Here is a 26363-nt window from a genome sequence, read left to right on the forward strand (position 1 = left end):
AGACGAGGCGGATAAATAATCGCGGCGGCGGGATAAACTGCAGATTGGTACGGAGGGGGGAAGCTTTAAATTTGCATTTTTCACCAGGTGAAATTAAAAAGAATAAAAGGCCGAGTGCTTCTCTGTACTGTGTACTTTATTTATGTTAACAAAAGTACAAACTATCTGCTGGTTCCAGCTTCTGAAATTGGACAGAAAATTATGATGAGCACTTGTCACGGCTTTGTGAGTCATTTAACACATTGACTAATAATGATTATATTCATTATTTTCCCCCTAATACTGATGATAAATTCTCAATACATATCCAGACTTTTTGAAAGATCAAGGGCTAATAAGATTAATATCTATCTATAAATGCAAGGAACGTCTGTCTGTGTGTTAAACATCTGATTCAAACTTGGCAGGTGCCGTAGTCAGGACACCAGTGTGTGTGCAGAGGTGACTTTGACGCAGTTTGGATGAGAAATGCAAGAGATATCGATAAAAAAAAACAAAAACAAAAAAAAAAAAACATATTGAATGGGTGTTGCACTAGTTGGTAAAAGTCTTTATAATGCATTGCTGTGCACTGATACGAGTCATTTACAGATCACACAAATGCGATCAAAAATGCAAATCTGTACTGACAAAGGAAAACACTGGCAATTTCAAAGCAATGGGGTTTGTCAAAAGATTTATTTAGTGAAGGAATAATAGATGTTAGTGTATTTGGGTCAATTAGTTAATGGAAATTCATCTGGAAATCATCAACTTTGTCACAAATATGGTTAAATTATTTGTAATTAGCGGGCCTGTTTAGCAATGCAAATCAATTGAGTACTCCAGTAGTAAGGAGTACTTTTAGAAAATGTCCGATATCAAAACCTGCGGTTTAATCGGGAATGGTGTGCTAAGACGTTTCTAAGCATTTCGCCTGTGATTTTAAAACTGTAATTTCTCAGTCAATTGACACCCATTTTTCACAAATTTAAACGTGGGAGATACTGAAAGCCTCCTGACGCTCACAAATCTAATTTTTTATCTTGATCATTAACTGTTCTTGAAACACAACAACTTTAAAACACACTTGCTTTCTCTTTGGACAGTTAGAAACAGGTGTTTGGAAGGGGAATTCCACAAAAATGCTACTTTAAGTAAAGTTTTATTTCACCCAAATATTACTCCACTGATTACTCCTTAACCAACTGAAGTCCTGCAACACTGGCACCAAGAAGCAGGCACCATCGAAGTTTCTGCTGCAGAATTTTCTAGTTATAATTGCAGTTTTGTTTTTCAGGAGGCAGCAGCTGCTGTTCTGCTGCTTTCACACAGTGTCCTGTAGTTGTTCTTCGCCAAGAGAGTGAAAATGTGAGTGACCACAGCTGGTGAGCAACAGGCCGTGGAGGCCAACATTTCTAGCTACCGCTGAACCGAACATGTGGCAAATTTTTTCCCAGCTTACCTTTATTCTTCTTTCTGGTCTTGGACTGCAGAGAGGACGACTGCTGGTATGTCTAAAAAAAGAGAGGATGGAGAGAAGAGAGAAGGAGGAAAATGGAGAGAGAGAGCAGGCTGTCAGGATGAATCAGTGGCATTTGCTTTTGCTGCAAAGAATCCTGGGATATAAAAGATGACAGATCTCGGGTGAGGGAGCGAAAGGCACAAACTCTGTCTCTCATTATCTCCTCCTCCCGCGTATCAGTAGACGGAAACATCGACCTCGTTGGACGACTGTGGCGTCTCTACTCACACCTCTAAACATAGACCAGAGGGACAGGAGGACAGAGGGAGAGGGGGCGTTAGTGGCACACAGCCACATCCAGGTGATGGAGGAAAGGTGACGGAAATAAAAGTCCTAAAGCCTCCGAGATTTAAGGGCAAATGACTTCTCTCTACAGTGCGGTGCCATCGAGTCAAAACCTGACGTTTTCTTTATTTATTTACACTTCAGCGACATTAAAAATATGCCCAATTTTTTATTAGCCGATCCCGACTCTGGTGCACCCGTGGATGTCTCCTCACTCATCACTGCTTCACTTTGATATGAAAGAAAACTTAAAAACATAAGATTCAAAGGCAGGTTTGGAAGCATCATGCGGGAGAAGTTTACGGCTACAGTATGGTAAATGGTTTCCTGGAAACTTTCGTCGTAATTTGCTTAAATTGAGCTGTGTATGCAACTTAGTGTTAACTATAATGACAAAGACTTTAAGGGACATTAATAGATTGTTGTTTTCTAAGTAGATCAGCTTGTTGATCAGTTTCATTTACCATAAAGTTGCATATTTTGTCAAAGACGTGTTTTTCAGCTGCAGTGAGGGTGATAAACAAACACAAACAAACTCCAATGAATTATTTTCTCATTTTCTCTCATCCAATTAAGCATCATTTTTAGTTTTTAGCAGTAAAATTACACACATGGATAACATAAGAAGGATCAAAAACAGAATGGTATTTTAGTAATTCATAGATTCAGAATTGTTAATTTATAAAATATAGATTATAGAAGTTTCCAGGAAATTTTGGACATTTTTAATAAATGTTAATAATAAAGGCATTTTAAATACAGTGAGGCCAAGACCTTATAACTGAATGTCAACTGTTATTTTTAACAGCGTTAAAGCTGCGGTAGCTAATACCTTTCTGAAGTTATTGATCAATAATTCCATAGTAGCCTTTCAGTGCGAATGTATATCTATTGCGTTCCATCGATGTGCTCACTCTGCACACGTGAGACATGCGTGAGACACTTGTACATTTGAGTTTTTGGCGTCATGCCTGTTTTTTCCACACGTGACGCACACACTTCTGAGCAAGAAATAGACCGAGAAAAAGATCTGCTGACGATGATGTTGACATTATACCAGCATGACTACATACAACTGACACTTCTCACTGTGCTTTTAGCGTCTAGGATGAATCTGAACAAGTGATTAAAAAAAAGCAACGCAGTCCTGACAGTTGGACATAATAAACACAATAAAAATGTGTTAGTATCTGGCAGAGAGAGAGAGATCGCCTACTGCAGCTTTAATCACCACAGACATCATGAACGTGATTATGGAAAGCGTTTCATGTCTGCGGCTTCAGATTTGACACTTCTGTCTTCACCTCACGTTTCTCCCTCTCCTCCCTCGTTTTGACAGCATCCCGTCTTTTTAAGACTTGACCTCCATCGACAGGTCACGCGGGGGGGGGGGCAGAAGACATGCTTTGATGGCACTACATTTACACATGTCGGAGGCCTGGACCGGGGCCAATCACAGCCCCACGCTCAGCATGACCGATGATTTGGGCCCGCCCACACCCGCTGACACGCCATCTGCCATCGCAGCAAGGCAAACACACGCGCACACGCACACACGCACACGCACACGCACACGCACACGCACACACACACACACACACACGCACACACACACACACACACAGGCATGCAAACATGTTTCATTTGCAAAGAGATGCTGTCAAGATGTATAAGGTCACTGTCGGCCACAGTGACGGTGCGGAGCGCAGAGCGGCGAGCTCAGACGGACAGGCCGGGCGGACACGTGTCATGGAAGTGACAGGAGGGTAATAACAAGTCGACACTGGCTCACATCGCACGTCACGGCAGCGACATTTCATCGGGACTAAAAAAGCTCAAACATGACGTCTCGGTGGTCCCGACTGTAATATTCAGTCTGGAAACAAATTAGAAAAGGGTTTTGCTCCGAGGAGGAGACCGAGGAGACGTCAGGGGGCTTTTTCCTTTTAATTTTGATCTACAGGAAGTTTTCAATGTCATTTCTACTCATACAGATTTCTGTTATCTCGAGAATAACAGAAAAATCATCCTGTTATCCAAACCAATCCAAATGTATTGCTATAGCACATTTAAACCAAAGTGCTGTACATTGCACAACTATGTACATGAAACAAACAGGATATGAAACAATCTAAACTAAAAGTAAACATAAACAACAAAACAATTAAAAACGTAATGTAAAACCAATAAAACAGAGAAACAAAGTCAATAAACAATAAAAATAAACGTTGCTAACTTGTGTCACAGTTGATGTAGCTAATGACGTTGCTAACTTGTGTCACAGTTGATGATGTTTTTGCTATACTTATATATATACATATATATCTATATATATATATATATATATATATATATATATACACACATATATATACACACATATACTGTATTATATATATATATATATATATATATATATATATGTAAATACATATATGTATAAAACTGCCAGCTCTTAAACATGGTCAGGGAACGCCAAGGAGAAGAAGTGGGTTTTTAGTTGAGATTTAAAAACAGGCAAGTTTATCTCGACCTAAGCATTGCAAGAAGAGATCTTTCAGCAGACCTCAGTGATCACGACGGTGAAATATCACGGAACAACAGCCTCTTGTCTCGTGATAAGATAAATGAATGAGTTATCGTGGCCAGATTTCTCACGATAACAAGGCAAATCAAGGCGTTATACCGAGATAACAAGGCTTGTTTCCCCTGTGATGACGAGATAATTTAACTGGTTATCTCCCTGATAAAGAGGATCACTGAAGTGATCCTTAAAGCAGAACTATGTGGGATTTTTAATCTAATTTAGGAGCTTCAGAGTCATAGTGATTAGATTAGTGGAAAATCAACCTCGGAAGAGGACTTCTGCTTTAATAAATAAATGGAGAATGACTAAAAATAAGTAATAATAGCTGTGTTTCTGTGTAGAACCACAAGAGTAAACAAAAAAGAGCTGATGATTGTTAACGGTGAGTCTGAAATGTTATTGTAATAAGTGCTGCATAGTGACCTTTAAAGGACAAAGAAAAAGTTGAATTACATGATAGATGGAGGCCGGGTCTCTGGGCGGAGACTCCCTCTGGTTGTTCTGCTGGACGTAGTGGGAGGGGCTTTGACTGTGGTGGCTCCGCCTCTTGGCACGCTTGGCCGTATCGTTGGATCGTTTACCTGGACGAGCCGTGTGGGAGGAGTAGTCGTCCGATGGGTTCCTCTCGTCACCAGCGGGCATTGGCACGTAATGCATGAGCGTCGCTTCTGTGACAAAAGTTAAAGAAATCGCAAATATATCAAACTCAACTTCAATAAACCTGATCAAAAAATCTCTTTACCACTGGTGCTAACTTGTGTCACAGTTGATGATGTAGGTAATGACGTTGCTAGCTTATGAGGTAAATGAATGTGCATCATAGCCGATAACTTGTGCTGTCACCTAAAATTCAGTACGTATCAGATATCGTAGCGAATGATTTATTATGATCTTAGAAAATCACTAAAATCCATCTTTTTTAAATGAACTTCTTTCCAGAGACAAGGAGAAAACCCAGGTTTCTCTAACTCTCTCTCTCTCTCTCTCAACCCTCCTGTCGTCCCCTGGTTGCTAGGCAGCGGCCAGAGGAGAGTGAGACACCGAGAGGAGCTGCTGTCAGCGTTGCCATGGCAACTGTGTGAGTGATTCAGGTGGAGGTCAGTGGGAATAGTTATTTCTTTATCTTATTTTTTTCTTGTTGTCGTTTGTTTCTCTCTCTCCTATCTCATTTCCTCCTCTACCTCCACCTGCCTCTCTTCCCATCACATCTGTTCATTTCTTGTCTTTCGTTTCATTCATTAGTCCACCTTTCTTCACTCACAAGTCCCCACTTATTTAATTTCTCTGTGATTGGCGTCACAGGGAGAGCGTTAGAGAAAATAGAGAGAGAGAGAGATGGAGGCGAAACTGATGTCCTCACACATTGATGTGGTCGTAATGCAGAGAGATGGGGACGTTTAACACACACACACACACACACACACACACACACACGCACACCCACACACAAACACTCACCTCTGCGACTTTCTCTGTTAAGCTTGGCTGGGTCTTCATAGTCGCCCACCCAGTTGCACTCCACAGGCATAGAGATGGGCCTCAGCCTGCCTACACACACACACACACACACACACACACACGACTCGAAATTTAATATGTAAATTAATGTAAATGTATGAAATCGTCAGAGACACAGAACCTGAAGCCGATGAATCTCGAACACGACGTAAAAAAGAAATCTGTTTCATATTCCACACGCAACAGGTTCTCATTTTACACACGAGCAGTTCATTTGCTCATATCACATTTATGTTTTCATCCGTGTCTGTTCATTGGTTTGTTTGTTAACAGGATTTTTCTCAAAAAACAGCAACAACAAAACAAGACCACAACACTCATTACAACAAAAAGCCGCCTTGGTAGAAGGTTGAGGAGCTGGAGTCTGGGGAAAACACTTAATCCTTTGCTTCACTTGCAGAATAAATGCAGAGAATCCAAAAATATTTTCTTCCCCAGTGTCTTTCACACATTGCAACGTTTCATTATTTTTCTTTCATGGAAAAGAAGCACAAACCTTCTTGGTTTTAAAGTGAGCTGATATTCATGACTGTGTACTTTCATAAGCATAAAACTGTCTCAGACTGTTTGGCCTTGGCAGATTAATGTGCTCGACTGAGTCGCTTTTATTCCAGACTGCATGTTTTCTTCCAGAGTTTTTAAATGTTTTCATTGTCTTATTGTTTTCTGTTGTTTAAGTATTTTCATTTTCAGGACGATACAGGTCTCATTTTGTGGGATATTTAGGAGTTTTTACTCCACCAATGAGATTATGTTGTCAGTGCTGTTTGCCTGTCTGTCTGTCTGTTTGTTTGCTTGGTTGCAGGATTATGCAAAAACACTTGGTGGGAGTGTGGAGTTTATGGGATTAAGTGGATCTAATTAAGAGATAAAAGAGGATACAGGATTTATTCCCCATGAATTTCTCAAGACATAATGCAAATCATCTAACTTTAAAAAAAACCACTAACCATCATCTAAGTAGAAAGGTAAACTTTGGTGTAGATTCGTACAATAATCCATATTTGGGTAGTGTTTTAACTGCCTGCTGTTTTCAAAGATCAGAGCAGTCACTCAAAATAACCATTGGGCATCTTCTATTTCCTACGGTGGCCCTGAAGTGCAAATCACCAACACAAATAGGAAAACACAACAACATTAACTAAAACACAACAGCATTAACTAAAACACAACTACGTTAATTGAAACAACAACATTAACTAAAACAAAACAGCATTAGCATAAAAAACACCCCCAAAACCAAAAAAACACAACTACATTAACTAAAGCACATCTACATTAACTAAAACACAACTACATTAACTCAAACACAACTACAGTAACTACAACATAACTACACTAACTAAAACACAACTACAGTAACTATAACATAACTACATTAACTCAAACACAATTGCATTAGCATAAAAACACCCCCAAAAGCAGAAAACACAACTAAATTAACTAAAACACAACTACAGTAACTAAAACATAACTACATTACCTAAAACACAACTACAGTAACTAAAACACAACTACATTAACTAAAACACAACTACAGTAACTAAAACACAACTACAGTAACTAAAACATAACTACAGTAACTAAAACATAACAGCATTAGCATAAAAAACACCCCCAAAACCAAAAAAACACAACTACATTAACTCAAACACAACGTCATTAGCATAAAAAACACCCCCAAAAGCAGAAAACACAACGCCATTAACTAAAACACAACAGAATAAACTGCAACACAATCGCTTGTTACCTGGCGTTTGCTGCACGATTGTGGGTGGTTATATACGCTTGTTGCCCTCACATCACTCTGCCTCACTCATCTCTCAGCCCACTTCTTGGCATTTTTCTTTATCAGGCATTGGGCAGATTTAGGTTCAGAAGAGACAGTTTAGTTCCCCTTTAATGTACTCAATCACTAGTTTCAGCTCGTCTTCCATTGAACGTGATGTCAATTTTGTGTAATCTTGTTCCTTTTTGAAGGACAATAAAACACAGCATTACATGAGTGATTGACAGCTTCTGTTGTCCGACTGCAGTTGAGACAGGGAAAACTTGGCACTGGTTAAAATTGCAAACCTCAAGGTTCCAAAGCAGGAGTTTGTTTTGCAACAGGAAGTTTACGTTTCGTTTATGAAACATAGTGGACGTAATTTACCAGCGTGGTTGCTGATTTATTTCGATTTACCCGGTACAAGGTGAAGTTGGAGTGTCCAGTCACCCTTGGTGGTGTCCTTGAGTTTTTATTTATGATGTAAAAGTCCTTCATCACTTTCCGGCAGCGCTGACACTTTGATTCCCACACTCATCATCATCATCATCATCATCACGTCTTTACTGCGGCAGAACGACTCAGAACCAGGACGTACCATATGTGGGCGTGGTGCAGTACACAGGCTCCTCCTCCTCTCGCCGGCGAGACTCCTGGTCCAGGAAGGAGTTTGGTGACTCAGAGCGCTTAGAGAGGCTGACGCCGCCATGGTTACGAGGTGCCTCGCTCACAGACAAGGCTCCCGTCTCGTCTCTATGGCAACAGCAGAGGCAGATTTACCAGAGAAAAAAAAAACAAGATTTACATGAAAGTCAGAGCTTATCTCTGCTGTCACCTGTTCCACCTGCAGCTTGTTTGCTTGTTTGTTTGTCTGTTTCTCTTTACATTGACGCACAGATACGGTACCTGGGGGTGTATGGTTCGGCAGGAGGAGGGGGGATGTACAGGTCCTGGAGGGCGGAGCTTTTGGTGGGTGTGCCTGAGGGTGTCGCCGAACTGCTGCTCGGACTTCTGGTCGGCTGTAGAGAGCAAAGAGATGTCAAATATTGTCTTGATTTCTAGTATTTGGACTTTCTCATAATTTCAATTCAAGTTCCCCTGGTAGCATTTATTACCAATGTATTGACATTTAAAGGTCCAGTGTGTGATATTTAGTGGGGGTTTATTGGCAGAAATTCAATATACTATCCAATAGTGTCTTTGTATATGTGTATAATAACTTTAAAATGGATATTTGGCTTTCGTAGCCTTTTACAATGCAAACAAAAGTGAAAATCATCCTTTCTAGTATGTGGACGCCACCGTAGTTCCCCTCAAGAGGAGAACTCAGTTGCAGTCCGGTCATTTAATGTCAGTTATTCTTACACAATGGACCCTTTATAAATGTTTTTCAATAAATACTAAAGAAAAACAAATTGATATTTAGCCAATTTTCAAAGTAAAAAAACATTTGCAGCAAAAACAAGGTTTACAATTAGTTTACAAACCCACAAACCGATCTGTAAATGCAAAGAATGTCTGTGTGATTGTTCATGGCACAACTGTCCCGCAGTTCACTTGACAGGCTTCAAATTTGGCAAGCAGTATTAAGCCAGTGTGTGAAGTTCTGATTTTGGCAGTGAACGGATAAGAAATGTAAGAGATATAACAGTTTAAATGCGACACAAGAATACATCACAAAAAGAGCCTTCGCTTACAAAGCATGCACCCAATTATTGTCCAATCATTTCAGTCTATAACTAAGTGTCATTATTTTCTATTACATCATTACTTGAAAAACACCAAAAATGCTACTACTCGCACACAGATGTGTTCAGTTCAAAAATTTTGCTGAGTCATGTTTTCCTCCGATGCTAAGCTCCTGCACATCACTTGGTTTTGGTCCAGATAAAAATTAAAAGAAAAAAATAATTAAGTAAGACTATCAAACCTAATACATAACTAATCCCGTCAACCGACACTTAGAAATATAAACACACACTCTATCTATGAAAAAAGACTAAATGATGAATCAGGAACCATTTTCATAATTATCAGAGTCATTTTCGACCTTGCTTCCTATGAAATAGCCTCATTAGTTTTATTAGCATCATTAGACTCGACTCACAGAGACAGTGTTGCATTTTTTTTCCTTTCACAAAACAAGAAACCCAAGAGAAATACTGCAGTTTCCGTCTCTGCTCTCGGAGGTGGGGGAAAAGCAGTTTAACTTATATATATTTAAACCAAATGTGTTCATCATCCTGGTGTCTATTTACATTTCCGATAGATCCAGTTGTGGCACTAAAGCTCTAGGACAAGTTCATTCAAAACCCATTGGTGCGAAATTGCCAAAATTGTACAAAAAGTGAACGTTCAGTCCCGACCGACTGAACGCTTTCTTCCTCCACCACTTGAGCCCTCGCTCAGCTCTCAGCCCAGTTCGTAGGCATGTTTTTTTTATCAGGCATTGGGCGGGTTTAGGTTCAGAAGAGACGGTTAAGTTAAATGAACTCAATCACTAGTTTCTGCTCTTGAAGGTGGGTAAAAGTAGCTTAACTTGTATATTTAAACCAAATAATCCTGATTTCTTTTTACATTTTTGATAAATCCAATTGTGTGTGGGGGGTTTTTCAAGCACTTTTCATTCCTGGAAATACTGACAATTAAGTGGTTCGTATAATCGGAGGATTAACAGTTAACAAGCTGTCTGAACCATCTGACTGCTCGTGTTTGTGGTGGCGGCAGCAGCAACAGCAGATCACATCGATTACTCTCGTCACAACAGCCCGGTCCTGCTGATGAATCTGCGGTTTGTATGTGTCGAAAAACTGTTTTCCTCTGCGTTTGCCCCCGTTTGTGTAGATGATCAGTGTTAATGAGGGACGCACAATTCATAATTCGGCAGGAGCACGAGGGGAAACGTGGGAGGAGGTTGTCATCGCTGTTCCCTCTCCCATTCATTTCAGTGGGTTTCAGCTGGCAAACAAAACCACGCCGAGCCACAGCTCCCTGACCTAATTACACACTTTGGTTGCAGTGGAGACGGCGGAAGAAAGAAGAGGAGAGAGAGAGAAGCGACGGCCGCGGGGGGATTTATGTGGGCCAGAGTGGCGCTTTAATAAAGTCTATAAAAGGTAAGAGAGTCGCTTCCCACCTGCAGAGCTAGGGGTTTCCAGCGCATGTTCTTCAGCAGCGCCGGGGCGGAGCTGAGCGTGCTCTGCGGACGCTTCTTCAGGGTCAGCGACACGACGCCTTTATCGGCCCTCAGCGAGCCGACCAGGTTGCGTAACTGCCAGCCCACCTGCAGGACGGCAGGAGACAAATATCGTGTGGATTATGGACAACAAAACGACGGAGATCAGTGTTGAAATTCCTCCACATCGTGATTGGATCTCGCTCGTTGAGCCTTTCTGTGCAAAAATAAAAGAAACAAGTGGGTGTGGAGGTGGTGAAGTCTATCTATAGAGCTTTCATGTGATGTAACCTCCCCTCGTTTTTTTTTGGGAAAACAAAACGCTCCTTATCATATACTCTTCATTTTTAGCCACTATTTGCACAGTGCTGTGCCAGCGCTCCGTGTTTGTAGGTGGTTTGCGAGCAAAAACAAACTGTAAACAAGAACAAAAACAGCTCCTGTGAGTTTCTCTCTCTGCACCATCGTGGGAAGATCACTTTTCCCCTCATTAGGAGCGAGAAACTCTCCACTGAGCCGAGATCTGATCACGATGCAAGAGGAGGTGCAGGGAGGGAGAGAGAGAGTGGGAGGATCTGATTATACGAAAACTGAATCACAAGCTGCAAAACATTTTCACCTCGTAAAGTCAGGGCAATAAACACAATCTGCAAGACATACTGTGTTTAAACAAGGATTCAACACACAAGGGCCAACTCCACAACCAAAAACATTCAAGTTTAAGCAAAGGCAGAACAATAAATCAAATATTTTGTAGTGTTTTTGACTATTACTATGCTTAATTTTGACAATGGCAGCCTTAAATTTGAAGGAAAACAAGTGTTGTATTTCACACCAAGAGCTAACTTTATATGTATAAAAATACAAAACAATTACCTAAATTATTCAAATTTAAATATAAAATATGTCTTTTTGATTATTACTATGCTTAATTTTGACAATGGCAGCCTTAAATTTTAAAGAAAACATGATAAGTGTATTTCACACCAAGGGCTTACTTTATATGTATAAAAATACAAAAAAACATATCTAAATCATTCAAATTTAAATCAAAAATGTCTTTAAAATACTAATATTCTGATGTTTTATGACTTAAATTTAGTTATTATGATAAAAGTATTGAGAAAAACAAATGTAAAGGTTCTCTACTGTCCTATTAATATGACTTTTTCCCTATTTCGACACAAAAACAACACCAAGTCTATGAATAAACACTTGAATAGTGGTTAAAACATTTGTTTTGACCACGTAAAAATTACTGCTAAATAAAATTTAGAGCAAAAACAAAGCTGAAAAAAGAACAAACATTGTATAAAAATATACTTTACACAAAAAACTCACCACAGTCTGATGATTGACTTGAATGACTTCATCTCCCGCATGGATTTTCTTACATCGGTCAGCTGGAGACTACAGAGACAGAGAAAGAAGTCAACCGTGTATTGATCTGATCTTATTGATCCCTGCATACAAGAGTGGAGACGTCTCACAACAAACTGTACTCAAACAAGCTGTAATATGACAAAGGGAACGCCTCTCTACAGAACCTGATATGCTCTTATGGATCTACTAGACGTCAGTTTTGCAGATATTTCCGGCAACGTTCTTTGTCTGGTCAGTTTATTTATGTCCCACACTCAGCAGAGCTAAGTGCTTTGGCTGTATATTTAGCAGGTAAATGCATTAAAAAAAAAGGAGAAAGTGAGACTCTCACCCCTTCAGTCGTCCCTGTGATCACATGTAGGCCGTCGTAGGTCGACTTGATGTACATTCCCTGACGGACAAAAAGAAAAGACCAGAGTAAAAGCAATTAATTAAAGAGTTTCTGCTCTTCACACATTATAAATAGTATAGAAAATAGTGTCTGAGAACAAGCCACTGAGACTTTCTAGGTGTGTCTCAAAATATGTAATATATATAATATATAATGTAGAGAAAGAGGGAGACAGAGTTCTGCGTTTGTGTACAGTTTGTCCTTAAACTGACACCAAAAACGTCACAATACGATATTATCACAAAATTTCAAAGTAGAGTATTTGCAAAATCATATATTGTGATTGTGAATAAATTTCTCACCCTGACCTGTTTCCAACTGTCAAAAAACGGAGAAAAACAGAGAAAGCAGCCTGTTTTAAAGTTGTTGTATTTCAAGAACGGTTGAAGCTACAGATTAAATTTGGATCGTGTGCATCGGGAGGCTTTCAGGGGCTCCCACATTTAAATTTGTGAAAAACAGGTGTGAATTGACTGAGAAACGATAGTTTTAAAATCACCCTCGTCTTCATTTAAAAAAAAAAAAACTCCAGAGCTGAGTTTTAACATGGGATCAATGGGAGGTTTGACCAGATTTTAAGAAAAACTGCAAGTAATGAGAATGAAAACAACACACAGGGTTAGACAACAACCATAGCAACGTTTTTTATGTAAATAAAAATTGTGTAGTTTGATAACGTAATATCAAAACATGGATTTAGGTGACAAAAGTCTCAAGTCTTGTGACCCATTTAAAGTTTCAACCACACCTCTACGTTAAAGTATGACAACACTGTGAGGCTCCAAAGTGGGATGGGTTGTGATCTTTTTTTCTGACCGTCACACATTCGTGTGTATGTGGAAATTATATCGCAGCTTTTTGTGACTTTTGTCGCTAAGCAGGTACTAATTAAAAATTATTCACAATAGCAAAAAGTGCAGACAGAGTCATTACCAGGCCTTCAGAGGTTTTGATGTTGGTGAGGTGAACCAACTCGAGGTGGGCCGACTGTGAAACCAGTGGGTCCGACGACACGCACACAATGTGCTCGCACACCTCCGACAGAGTCTTACACTGCAGAGAGGACAAAGTGACAATACAAAGATACTTTCATTAAAACACAACCATGAAAACAGTAACAAAAAGACGGCAACAAAGTTAGCAGCCATTTTGACAGGTCAGCGGGAAAATCACAGGTGTAAAAAAATCATATTCGTGACCGCTAAGGTCCACTTATATACTATATATATCTATTAATATATCAACATTAGTAGCCTGTTTTCTTCCTGCTGAAACATACCAAAATGGCTGCCGTGTATTACTGATGTCGACTGTAGCATTTTAAAAAGGTCAGTTCGTTCAAATTAACAAACGAGAACAAGGGTCGTCGCTGTACTTGTGAAGCAACTCGTCATGCAGATCATTTTACTTATTATGAGGCGACTGTTATCAGTGATTGTGCCTCTAATTCAAGTTCTGTAAAAAAACTTAAATGAATATAGCTTTGTCAAAATAAACGGGATGACAGCCCTATTTATTTATATTATTCTGTAATAGACGCAACTAACACATTATAGAAAAACAGATTCAAACAGGACTTTTATTTTGACAGGGAATCCAGGAGTGTGATATTCATTAACGTGCTTTGTCACTCAGATTCAAAGGTCATTTTACCGTTGACACGTTCGCTTGTCGTTGCAGTGGAGGCACAGGTGGAACTAATAACTGATTCGATGGCTCCCTTCCAGCAATTACTGCCAGCCATTGCGGTAATTAGTGATGTTATTAGCAACACCTGTGTTTCTCGAGTCCAAAAATGTCTGTAGCTGTGAAAAAGGTCAATTAAGCGTCGGTACTCCAGCACGCGGGGGGTGGGGTATTTCTGTGATAAAATGTCATTTCATTTCCATCGACTTTAATGACGTTGGGATGGAAATTAAAATCTCAGGAGGCGAATATTGAAAAAAAAAAACTGGACAAATTAGACCAAAACTATTTGCACCGCTATCAATCATTTATGTAAGTGGTTCTCAATCTTTTCATACTACCACCTGAGAAAATATTGAGCTCTCGACATGAGACCATTATCGTAAAGTAGAACAGTATTATTGGAAGCTCGCATACCACAGTTTGAGAACCGTATGATATAATTTAAACTGTAATTACTGTTAGCCTGGTCAACTGAAGTTTATTGAAGGGCAAATTAATCATCAACTTTATTGATCATCAATTATTAGCTTTTTGAGTTTTGTGGGGGAGGGGGGTTCAGCTTCTTAAAAGTAATTATTTACAGTATTCACATACAGCTTCTTGTATGTAAATATTTTCTGTTTTTTTTGCTCCATTGGACAAATAAATAATTAAAACTGAATTATTTTTGGGTTTATGGACAAAACAAGACATCCCTCTCGTTACACGTTATCAATGGCTATCAATGCTAATAACATCAATTTGCGGGGGCTAAATTGCTAGTTTGGGCAATTTAGGGTATTATGGTTCATTCTAGTGGGAAGTAGAAAACCATGAGTGACATCACCTTTGATTTGATTTTTTTTACAGTTGAGACGCCAAAATGAACAATGGACGCAAATGACGTATCTCAAGCTAGCTATACACCACTCAAAAACACGGCGTTTTGCAAAGATAAAGAGCGTAACAACTTGTCCACAGCTAACAGTAGGACTGACTCAGTGGGACACAAATAAGATTGAAGTGCAATTTACGGTAAATTTATTACAATAGAAGAGGGATTTTACTATTGATGTGAGTGGAAGCCATCTTTGAAAGTTAGCCTAGGCTAGCATAAAAACTAGAAATGGAGGGAAACAACTAGCACTGCTCTGTCCATAAAAACAGCTCTAAATGCTCAGCAACTGTAATAAATGTTATGAAAATGGTTTAATCTATAAACAATCGCAAACGCAAACACAAAAGTTTGTGGATTTACGGTTGTGGAGTCACTGAACTTTAGCTTTGACGAAGAGAACAGCTAGCTTGACAGTGTGCTCTGCTAAATGTCCAGCATTCAAAATCACTTAATGTCACTTCATAAGTTTTTAATTATCCATATTTGCAGCCAGTTGTGAGACTGTAAATACTGTAAATACTGATTGAATTAATAAACCATTTAAATCATTCTCAAAATGATTCATTTGAGACTCAAACTGCAACAAAGGAACAAGGCAAATCTTTATTGTGATTGATGTGGTGTTTGTCGTTTTATGGCACTTTTATTGTAAATTGCCTTTCCTAATGTTTTATTTTATTTTTAATTTTTTTTTACAGTTTGCTGTATTTTATTGTTGAGTTGTAGGCATTAATGCAGTTTAAAGGCTCATAAGTGGACAGGTAAAGCAACATAGCATGGCACTGGTTAATGCTACAAAGATGTTCCTGTGCAAATAAAAATGATACATTATATATTATATATTAGACATAATTACATTTAGAGGTGTGTGCATTTTGTATTGATGATTTGAATCTGCAAAGTTACTTGTACATATACAATCATATTGACTGCATGTACTCTATACATATATTTTGAAATGTAACTGTTCTTTTTGACTCAATCTGCCTTAATATTAGTTATATCACCATTTTGATTGTGACAAAAAAAACTTGTTGTGTACTTGTACACAGTTTCTTCACAACATTGTGACAAAAAATTTAACTATTCTAGTAAAATAACCCAAAAACATAATTATATTCACACTATTTTTGAAATACTTTACTTGATGACTAATAGCAGACAACCTTTATTCATGTACTTACTATAAGGTCACGTGTTGTGTGCTTGTACACAGTAACTTCACAACATTATTTACTCGTCCATCCAGCACTTCCAATGTTTGTAACACTGTTATTGTTGTACTTCATGTTTTACAACAGTTACCATCTGCAATGTTGCATTATTAACATCTTCTCTTCCCTTTTTTCCCTACTTCATTTTCCTTTTTCCGTTTCCCCCCGCTTCCAGTCTTTATACTAAGCTATGCTAATCGCCCTCCTGGCTGTAGACAATAAATGATCCTATTAAAATGCAACTTCAAGCACCAGTGATATTTATAAAAAAAAAGGCAACAGCTAGAGCTGGAGTTTCTGTGTGTTTCTGTGAGATGCGGGAAGAAAGGATGATGCCCATCAACACAGAGCAAAAAATAAGCAACATCTGGTTGAGGAAGCAGGACTCACCACATGAAGGATTTTGTTCTCAGTCTCAAACACCGTACAGTCCTGAGGGACAAGAAGAATTTAATGTAGCGCGAGCAGAACATCCTGTCTCACACACACACACACACTACCTTCACACTCCACACAGATAGGAACACACCCACTCAAACAAACACTTTCTATCTTTTTATTTATACTCACATCAGCCTGTCAAGAGGATGTAAATAGCGAAATCTTATTCAAGGATGCAGCGAGAGGAGTCTGAGGCTGCTTCATGTCTCACACACCACATACTCTCACACCTTCTTATACAGCAGTCTAAGCAAGTGAGAATACTCGGAGACATAATGTATTCCCAAGTCCCTTAACCATCACAGCTAAACACCTAACCCTAAGACTGGGGCGATAAATCAATGTTATTGATTTATTCACATCTGTAGAGGATTCATTTTAAATGAAAATTGTTTTTCTCTTTAACTTCTTCTGCGGTCGCTTCCCTTCGGTTCCTGGAAGTCGGGACAATGTTTGAAGGCAGGGGAGAAGTTTGCTGAAAAGTTTGCGTGACTTTCAAAAATAGATTAAAATCCTAACTTTAAGGCCATATCGCCCAGCCCTACAGAACCCTTATCTGAGTGGCTCTCCAACTTTTTATATCAAGTACTACCTGAGAGAATATTGCGCACTTGAAGTAACACCCTTATCATTAAAACGTTAAAATACAGTGGTGTGAAAAGGCAGAGGCAGATTTATTCCTAATAAGATAATTTGCTCTCTCATCATACTCCTCTGCTTCACATATACTTCACACACTGGAGTAGTGAAATTAAATTAAGATGGTGGGAGAGATAAGGTGACTCTAATTATTATTACATTTTTGCCATTTGTTTAATTTTCTACACACTCAAAAAGGTCAAAATTCCTCAGCTCCACTCCGTACCACCAAGGGAAGCTCGCGTACCACAGTTTGAGAACCACGGCTGTATGAAATTGTAGTTTCCTCAGTTTCATTGTAAAACTTTAAAAGTGCATTTATCGAGGTGAAGTTTGACTCTCATGCACTTTTTTACACTGCATTTACTGAGGTATTCCAAGATAAAACATGAAGTATCTGTGTGTACTTTTATCCAAGTACCACCAGTAGAGGCTCGCGTACCACAGATTGAGAACCACGGCCTAAACCTGAACCCAATTCCAAATCCCAAATCTATCCCTAATGCTAAAAAAACCATGAACACACACACATAGGGTAGCAAACAGGGTCCCTGGGAAAATTTCCAGTAATTTTCCAGAAACTTTCCATGGAAATTTCAGTTTGGGAATTTTGGAAATATATCTGTGTATCTGAGTTGTGGGATCAGAAAAGAAGCTTTAGTAGTATAAATCATCAGTGATGTCATGTGATGGAGGAGGAGTATATCATATCTATAACTGTATTTACATCAAATCTAAATCTTTAAGCCAAAGATTATGCTACAATATATACTGTATATATATTTTTTTTCTATATTTATTCCCAACCTTCAAATTTGAAAATTTCCAGTTTTCCATAAATTCCCGTTAATTCCCATGGAAAGTTTCCAAATTCCTAGCATTTTACAACCCTACACACTACACACTAACATGTTTTTATATCTTAGTGAGGACCTGACGTAGAAATAATGCATTCTCTATTCCCTTTACCTTATCCTTAACCATCACAACTAAGTGCCTAACCCTTACCCTTATCTTAACCCTAGCACAAACCCAATTCCAACCCTAACGCTAAAACCAGGTCTTAACCTTGAAAAAGGCTCAAAAATTTCCTCACAAAGACGTAAATACAGGCACACACACAAACCGAGGCACTGCTTCCCACTTGAACTGGAGGAGAATAAGAGCTGTCAACCATCAGAACACACACACACACAAACACACCTGCTGTACAATGGTGGTGAGCTCCAGGCAGAGCTGAATGACATTATTCCGGGTTACGGAGTAGTCTGCCACTGCAGCAAACGGAGACCTGGGAGGGGAAGATAACACAGCAGTGAGTCTCACAGTTTTTCTGCTGCATTACATAATAAGGAGACGGACAGGAGCATTGTTAGACAGAGAGAGGAGAGGAGAGAGGCAGACGCACAACAGACACACAACCTGACATTATGTGAATATGTTTGTGAATCAGTATTATGTAATATTCACACACTGTGATTGTATGACAATGCTTTTAAAATGAGTTATTTGTACATTTTGTCTTGTTTTTCCTTTGTTAAACTGAAATTTGTTCTCAAAATATCTTCTGACTTCAAATGTTCATGTGCGGTAAATCAGACCACTGCGTATAATTGACCCCCGCAGCTCATCAATTATTAAATTCAAGTGAAGCAAAAACCAAATATTAGCCGTTTTCTCAAGTATAACATGGATTTGTCTCACAATAATAAATGTTAAGTGTTACTTTATAAGCTTTTTATGCATTTTTTTGTCGCTACAATATTTCAAATATTGACAATGTATCTTGTAATGTAACTTTTATTGTGATAATGGTCAGTAAATCAATGTAAAAACAGCCATGATTAGCTACTTAATCAATGGGGTAATTGTCAGAAATATAATTAGTACTGATCATTCACAAGCTTGTGGTTCATAACATTTCAAATTTTCAAACTTTGAAAACCCATTATATTTGTTATTTGGAGCGTCACCTTGAATTTGGGGACACAGAGTCATGTTTTTCCCCCCAATGTGCTATAAACTAATTAATCACAAAATCATCTGCAGATTTGTGAATAATTAAAATTACCATTAGTTGTGATCCTGGGTCCGTTAATTGTCCTGGTCTATACATGTTTCATTTATAATTAGAAACTACAATGAAAGGCCTGCTGCACATGAGCCTCACAGTGCATTCAACCTCATTAATTACGGCAATTAATCAAAGTGATTAATGAAACAAGCATGGTTTGCGTTGTTTTTGTTTACAGTGTGGTCAAACCACAAATGTATCATGTGGAAAAACCTGTTATTTAATCATCAGTGGTCAGAGCTGTGGTGTTAGCAAGAATATAAAGACTTTTGTGTACTTGTACTTTTTAGTAAGTAAGTAAATTTTTTAAATTTGCAATTCTGTGTCGGTTATCGTATCACAGAAGGAAGGACGGCGGTGTATCACCAAATTTTGACCCACCCCTACATACTGTACAAGCTATCGTGACCCAAATTATAAAATAAATCAAATTTGTGCATCAATTTACAAGAGATGTTTGGTAAATGAATTACAACTTATCGAAAAATATAAATATTCCCAAACCAGTGATTGGGAATCACTACTGTAAATATCCAGAATGAACATTAATGCTGCAAAATAAGAGAAATAAAACTACTGCTGTGAAAATCTAAAAACCTTAGTAGGCTATGTTCAGCAGGGACCCTCGAGAAAACCCTACCATCGTTATGTCCCTTATCTAAGTGGACACTCACGGACAGGAGAGGACACAGCTCCAGCAGACGGATGAATGAAGCCGCATTAGTGGAAGAGGTAAATAGGCCACCTTGTTGTTGTGACTGCACCAATTTATACACTTTGCACTCACAACTTGGGTCTAAATTCAGGTTTTACTGAACCAAAACAAACAAACAACACCGTGTTTAGACCTGGATGTTCTTTTTAAAACCAAAAATAAACTGCACGAGGAGGTTTATTGGACCATTTCTTTTTTGTATTTACTAGGCACAGTTTCCACTGCAGATGTGGTGTCCGTTTCCCTGCTTAAGGAGAAAATCATAATGTGTATAAATGGGACCCTGGGCGTACATAATAGACTCTTCAGGTGTGAATTAGCGTGTTCGCAGTAAGGAATACACGGCAGCTAATGCGTCGCTAATGACTGGACAAATAGGCACAAAGCTGCATTGAAACCAATGCAAATTAAAGCAGTACTGATAAATCCGTGCAGTAAAGTCATTATTGCTGCACAATTTCAAGCTTAACGACTTAACGTACATTAGGGTAAGAAAAACAAAAGCGATGCATAAACATACACGTATGCACCATTACTCCGCTGCTCCAGTGCAGGGAAGATCCAGTTTAGAATTTGGCAACAGCCTCCAGTGTGTGATTTATGTGTGTGTGTGTGTGATTTGGGTCATCAGTATTGAGGCTGAGTGCTATATATATGCAGGACCTGAGGCGACACAGACTGTTTTCTCACCATTTGGCCACAAAACCCTTAAACAATGCTCAGAAAAACACTTCGGTTACGAAAGAAGAACCAGCTCAAAGACTGGGATGTGACTTTACCAACACAGAAAGCAACACAAAGTCTGACAGACAAAAGATAATTATTTTTAAATATATGTATATATATATATACATGTATATATATATATATATATATATATATATATATATATATATACACATATACATATATACATATACATGCAAATCGTTTAATTCTTCCTCAAGTCTGAAGGTTTGGTTTCCAATATAGCAAAACATTCTGTAATTCTCTAATAATGTTGTCCTGGGTTTAGTATAGTAAAGCACAGCACAGTACAGTCAATTATCGTACATTAGTTTGGTCTAGTACAATACAACATAGTTTAGTGTCATCTAGTACAGTAGCCTAAAGTCTGATCTAGCTAAATAGGTCTGATAGGGTGCTGACACCCAGACTGAACTGGGGGGAGGGGAAAACCGAAGAATTGTCAACGGAGGATGGAGAAGTAGCTGATTTTTGAGAGAGTGGAGATTTGTGGTGCCAATAAGGGGAAGATCAGTTTTACCACTGTTAAGTTTACGGAAGTTGATGGAGAACCAGTATCTGGTTTCCTGCAGACAGTCAGAGAGGGGCATGGGTGGTAGAGCTGGGTGTCATCCACGTAGCAGTGGAACTGTATATTGAATTTTACGGGAAAATATTGCCCGAGAGGGAAGAGGTAGACGATAAAGAGAGGAAGTCCTAGAACATAGCCTTGGGGGACACCGGAAGACATAGGAGATGGGTGGGATGTGAATGTTTTTAATTGAGTTTTCTACCGACTAAAATCCTGCTGTAAAAAGTAGACTGAGATTTGAATGTACCCGTCCAACTCCTCCACATCATGCGATATAAAAAGAAAATTTCAACAAAATGAGTTCATGACTTAAACAAGACAAAAGAAGGGCCTGACGAGCAGTGACGCACACAACTGACACTATTAAATCCTGCATACCAAAATATCACCACTTACATTTTGAGGGACTCCTCTCTGGGTTCTATCAATTCAGTACATACCACATAATCATATCCACCACATGCTATTAATTCATGGGCAAGTGCTGTCAAATGTGAGATGAATGGACTTTTCATCATCACCACCACCACCACAGAGAAAAGGAGAAAAGTATATTCTCACGGGGGGAAACAGAATCAGTGTGGTATGAGCAGGAGATGAAAGTTTAAATACGCTCTGTGCTCATTTTCCTTTGTTGTAAATCTGTTAAAGAGAGAATTATCTTTCATTTATCAGTACAATACAATGCATATTCTGGTCCGACGGGCATGGAAAGCGTTAGAGTCTATAATGGAATCAGCACGTCTCCCACTGTGCAGCTCTTATTTCGACGTATTCATGTTCAGCTTATTTAATTCAATCATTTGTCATTACCCAGCTGATTAAATCAACTGTTCGGTGACCTTCTCGTTTGAAATAAAGCCATGCTGGGATCACGTTTACAATCAGCTCCACACAAGGATTTTAAAAACATGGGAGACCACAGATGTGTTCTAATCTTGAGAAAGCACGGACTAGACGATCCAGTCCAGACCAGACCAGGACCACAGACTTTTAATCAAACTATTTCAGGGAGGAGACTCCAGGGATTTGGGATCTCACAGAAACTCGCGTGATTTAAGGTGACAGTTAATTCAGCTGTTGTGTGTGCAATGTTTTGTGTAGAGAAACGTTCAAAACAACTGTGGATGAAGTCATGGCTGAGAAGACTGAATCTACTCATCTTCTACAAGTAACAATTCTAAACACATTGGCCTCAAATCGGACGACACCCACGATTGTCGGAGGGACCAGATCAGGACTGAAATCTGGCCAATTGTCCTCTAGTGTGCATTCTAGACGGGCATTAGGAACAGAGTGTCCCAATGGACAGTTTGTCTTCTGCCATTATTAACGACCTTTCCGTTGATTCTATTACTCAAGGAGACCTCAAGGAGATCTTCCCTAGCAACAGCGTTTTAATGAATGGAAATCATTTGAAGACAAATTGTATTTGCATCAGGGTCCTGTAGTATCCCACTTCACCATCGGGTGGCAGTACAAGTCTCCTGTGGCGGTACCAAAGAAGAAGAAGGAGATAACGATGCTACAGCTCCCTCAGAGGCCTCAAAGGCCTGCCGTGCAGGGGGGTCCGGGGTGTCAGCCTATTCGTGGGTCGCCAGGTTGAGGCTCGGATGACTATCCTTGGCAACTACTTCTTCTGTTGTCGAAATGGTTATTCTGCTTAGTGAGGGAGGCTTATACTGAGGCAGAAGTTCAGTTTGTGCATTTACTGTCCACAAGCACCCAACACCAAAATCTGGGCCTACGCGTTGCACGTTGGGTCCACATGCGCTGTGCGGGTAAGTATACCAGGGCACGTGGTACACCTGTGCTTTTGAGTGGTAAGGAGGGGTTCGAACGCCAAGTGTGTCATGTTCAAAACGTTTTAAAAGGCGTAAGCATGAGTTCACAAGTCCCATTCAAAGTCCGGGACACATCTCCCTGGTGGTTTGCTGCGACTGAGGCAGGGTCGCAATTAGTGGTGCAACGGATCATCATTGATCCGTGATCCGTTCGGATCAATATCTTTGGTTCGGCACACACGTGATCCGTGGATTGATTTATGAAAAAAAAAAAGTTGTGCGCACACACAGCGTGGTCAACGGAGGAGCTTGAACGCCCCGCGTCATTTAAATCCCCTGTATCGGAGCATTTTGGCTTCCCTGTCAAATATAATGATGAAGGAAAGAGGTTAGTGGATAAAACCGTGACGGTGTGTCGGCACTGTGGCACAAGAAAGCCACATGACAGTGAAAACACATCAAGCATGGCCACGCATTTGAAGCGACATCACCCCGGTGTTTCACTGACAGGAGTGAAAACGAAGGCTGCTCAACAACCGCTTATCACCGCGGCATTTAGCCCCTTGAAGCCCCTTGTTGCACAATCAGACCGGGCTAAAGCCATCACAAACGCTATCAGTGTGTTTATAGGTGCAGACATGAGGCCATAGTCGCTGGTGCAAAACGAGGGCTTTAAACACATGCTGAAAGTGCTTGAGCCACGTTACGACAGTGCGCCGTCGCGCACACACGTCAGCAAAAAGATTGTGCCAGACTTTTTTTGCTGATCCGAAAAATGATCCGATCCGTGAGTCTGATCCGCGGAACGATCCGATCCGTGAGTCTGATCCGCGGAACGATCCGATCCGTGAGTTTTTTGATCCGTTGCACCCCTAGACGCAATTGGGCCGTCAGCCAACCGTCGCGGTGATGGTGTGTACAGCGCTTTAAGGTACATGACATTCAAGATTTAAAAAACCGAAAACCTGGAAAACAAGAATGCAGAGAGAACATGGAGTGGCAGATATGTTCAGTCTCTCCCTCCTTCAATGTCGCTTTGCCATTTACAGTTGCATCACCATGTTCATTTGCATAAATGTGTGCGTAGATGCAAGTGCGTGGGAGTTCCTCTGAGGTTGCTGACATGTCTCTATCCGTTTAAACGTGCGCGAGTGAGCATGTGTGTGTGTGTGTGTAAAAGGCTCGAGGACAGATGTGGGTGCCTGGCATTTGACGAACCGATGCCAGAGACCTTTAGTTTCTGTATCTGATCCGCCCGTCGAGAGCAGGAGATTGTGTCGAGTCATGAATAAATGAAGTGACATAGAGAAAGACAGAGAGAGAGAGAGTGACAGGAATGAAACACGGTGTGAAAAAGCTCATGACATTATCCCCTTTGAAAAAAACCAAACAAACATATTTCTCTGAAATTGTCAGCAACCAAGCGTCTGCAGGAGAGAGCAGGAGTGTTTATGTCCTGCAGCTTTCAGCTTCAATAGTAAACATTGGGGAAACAGAGTGGAGTAGCTCACGTCTTACAACTGCTGGATCAAAGAATCCATCATCACAGGGGACATTTATGACTCCACTTAATCCAGATTATTACAGCAAATTACAGTTATTTGAATTTGTTTATTTCTTGTGTTTATCTGGTAAGCGGCACAAAATACACAACGTGCGTTATGAAAACTTATTATTTACTACTTTTATCAAATCAACAAATTCAATCAACCTTTTTCTTTTATTTGTAAAGTTTTCTTGTTTGTGTATTTCTCGGTCTCACTCTTAGTCTCGCAGGATCTTTTTGCAGGATTAATTTCTTTTCATTTTTGTGCTTTAGGGCAGTTTGGTGTCAGTAAACAACCACAGAGCTTGTTTATACCCTACAGTACAGACTGTATTACAGTTGAAAGTGTTGTTGGTTTTTCACCGTTAAATCACAACAATCTGATGCAACAAATTTACTCCATTGACAAAAATAAATAGTAAGTAATTGGTTGATTGTTCCTATGGAAGAGTATCAGTGCCACATGTAAAAAGAAAGTAAAAAAAACCAAAAAAAACCCAGCAAAGGCAGAATTCTAATATTAAAGTCAGAATTCTGAGATTAAAGAAAGTCAGAATTCTGAGATTAAAGTCAGAATTTTGGGGGGGAAAAAATCATAATTCTGAGATAAAAGTCAAAATGTGGCCCTAATACTCTTCCGTAGTTTTGTTTTAATCTCTACGTGGATATAAATCTGACAGAGATTGGACACACTACCTGTCCAGCCAGGCGAGCAGGCTCTTGGCCGCGGTGATGAGGTCGACCACAGAGGTCAGCAGGTCGTTGGGTAACCGCCGTGAGGACCTGCTCTCTGATTGGCTGCTTCGGCGGCGGCCGGAAATGAAGTTCTGCAGGTTTTTGGCAGAGGCGCCGAGTTTGTGAGCCAGAGTCCGGACGCTCTCCGTCTCCAGACCCGAGTTCTGAGCACACACACACAAAGAAACAGATACAAATGAGAAACTATTATTCAGGGTTTTTTGAAGACGTCTGGTGCATGTTATTGATTTTATAATAAAAAGTCTGCCACAACATCATGAAGGTACTTTAGGACATTTCAGGAAAATAAATATTGTAACTTTTACACTCTGATATTCATGAGAAAGCTGTGGTTGGGATTCATTTGGCAGATTTGGGTTCTTTTGCCTCAAGTCTGATTCCATTTTCTTTGGCCCATTATTACTTATTTATATACTTTTTTTTTTCCCATTTTTGTTCTATCCAAAAGCTGTTTGACAAAGTTTATATTTTTGATGACCTGTTTCATGTATTTGATATTTGGATCATGAAGTATTTTTATTTAAAATGTGCACTTCTAAGAGTGGATTTCAATAAATGATCATTTGAGTCAAGTCATTTCAAGATTCAAGATTTGTTTATTTGTCACACAAGACTGTACAAGGTACATTGTCTGTGAAATTGTGACACGCCCCTATTGTGCACGAATTCTGAGATTAATGTCAGAATACTGAGATTAAA

The 26363-nt window shown here is 39.5% G+C and overlaps 1 protein-coding gene across 1 annotated transcript in view; it reads right to left on the reverse strand.

Annotated features, from left to right (window-relative positions):
• The window catches only part of cnksr2a (connector enhancer of kinase suppressor of Ras 2a), a 58299-nt gene that overhangs the window by 15818 nt on the left and 16118 nt on the right, over positions 1–26363 (reverse strand). The window contains exons 3-14 of the mRNA XM_058629998.1: positions 25605–25807; positions 18675–18762; positions 16782–16823; positions 13545–13664; positions 12552–12611; positions 12179–12247; positions 10799–10945; positions 8569–8681; positions 8261–8415; positions 5835–5924; positions 4830–5044; positions 1445–1496 (exon numbers count right to left, since the gene is read on the reverse strand). Of these exons, the coding sequence (XP_058485981.1) occupies positions 1445–1496; positions 4830–5044; positions 5835–5924; positions 8261–8415; positions 8569–8681; positions 10799–10945; positions 12179–12247; positions 12552–12611; positions 13545–13664; positions 16782–16823; positions 18675–18762; positions 25605–25807 (1354 nt within the window). The remainder of the gene's footprint in view (positions 1–1444; positions 1497–4829; positions 5045–5834; positions 5925–8260; positions 8416–8568; positions 8682–10798; positions 10946–12178; positions 12248–12551; positions 12612–13544; positions 13665–16781; positions 16824–18674; positions 18763–25604; positions 25808–26363) is intronic.

The sequence above is a fragment of the Solea solea genome, chromosome 1, assembly GCF_958295425.1.
Source record: "Solea solea chromosome 1, fSolSol10.1, whole genome shotgun sequence".
NCBI classification, from domain to species: domain Eukaryota; kingdom Metazoa; phylum Chordata; class Actinopteri; order Pleuronectiformes; family Soleidae; genus Solea; species Solea solea.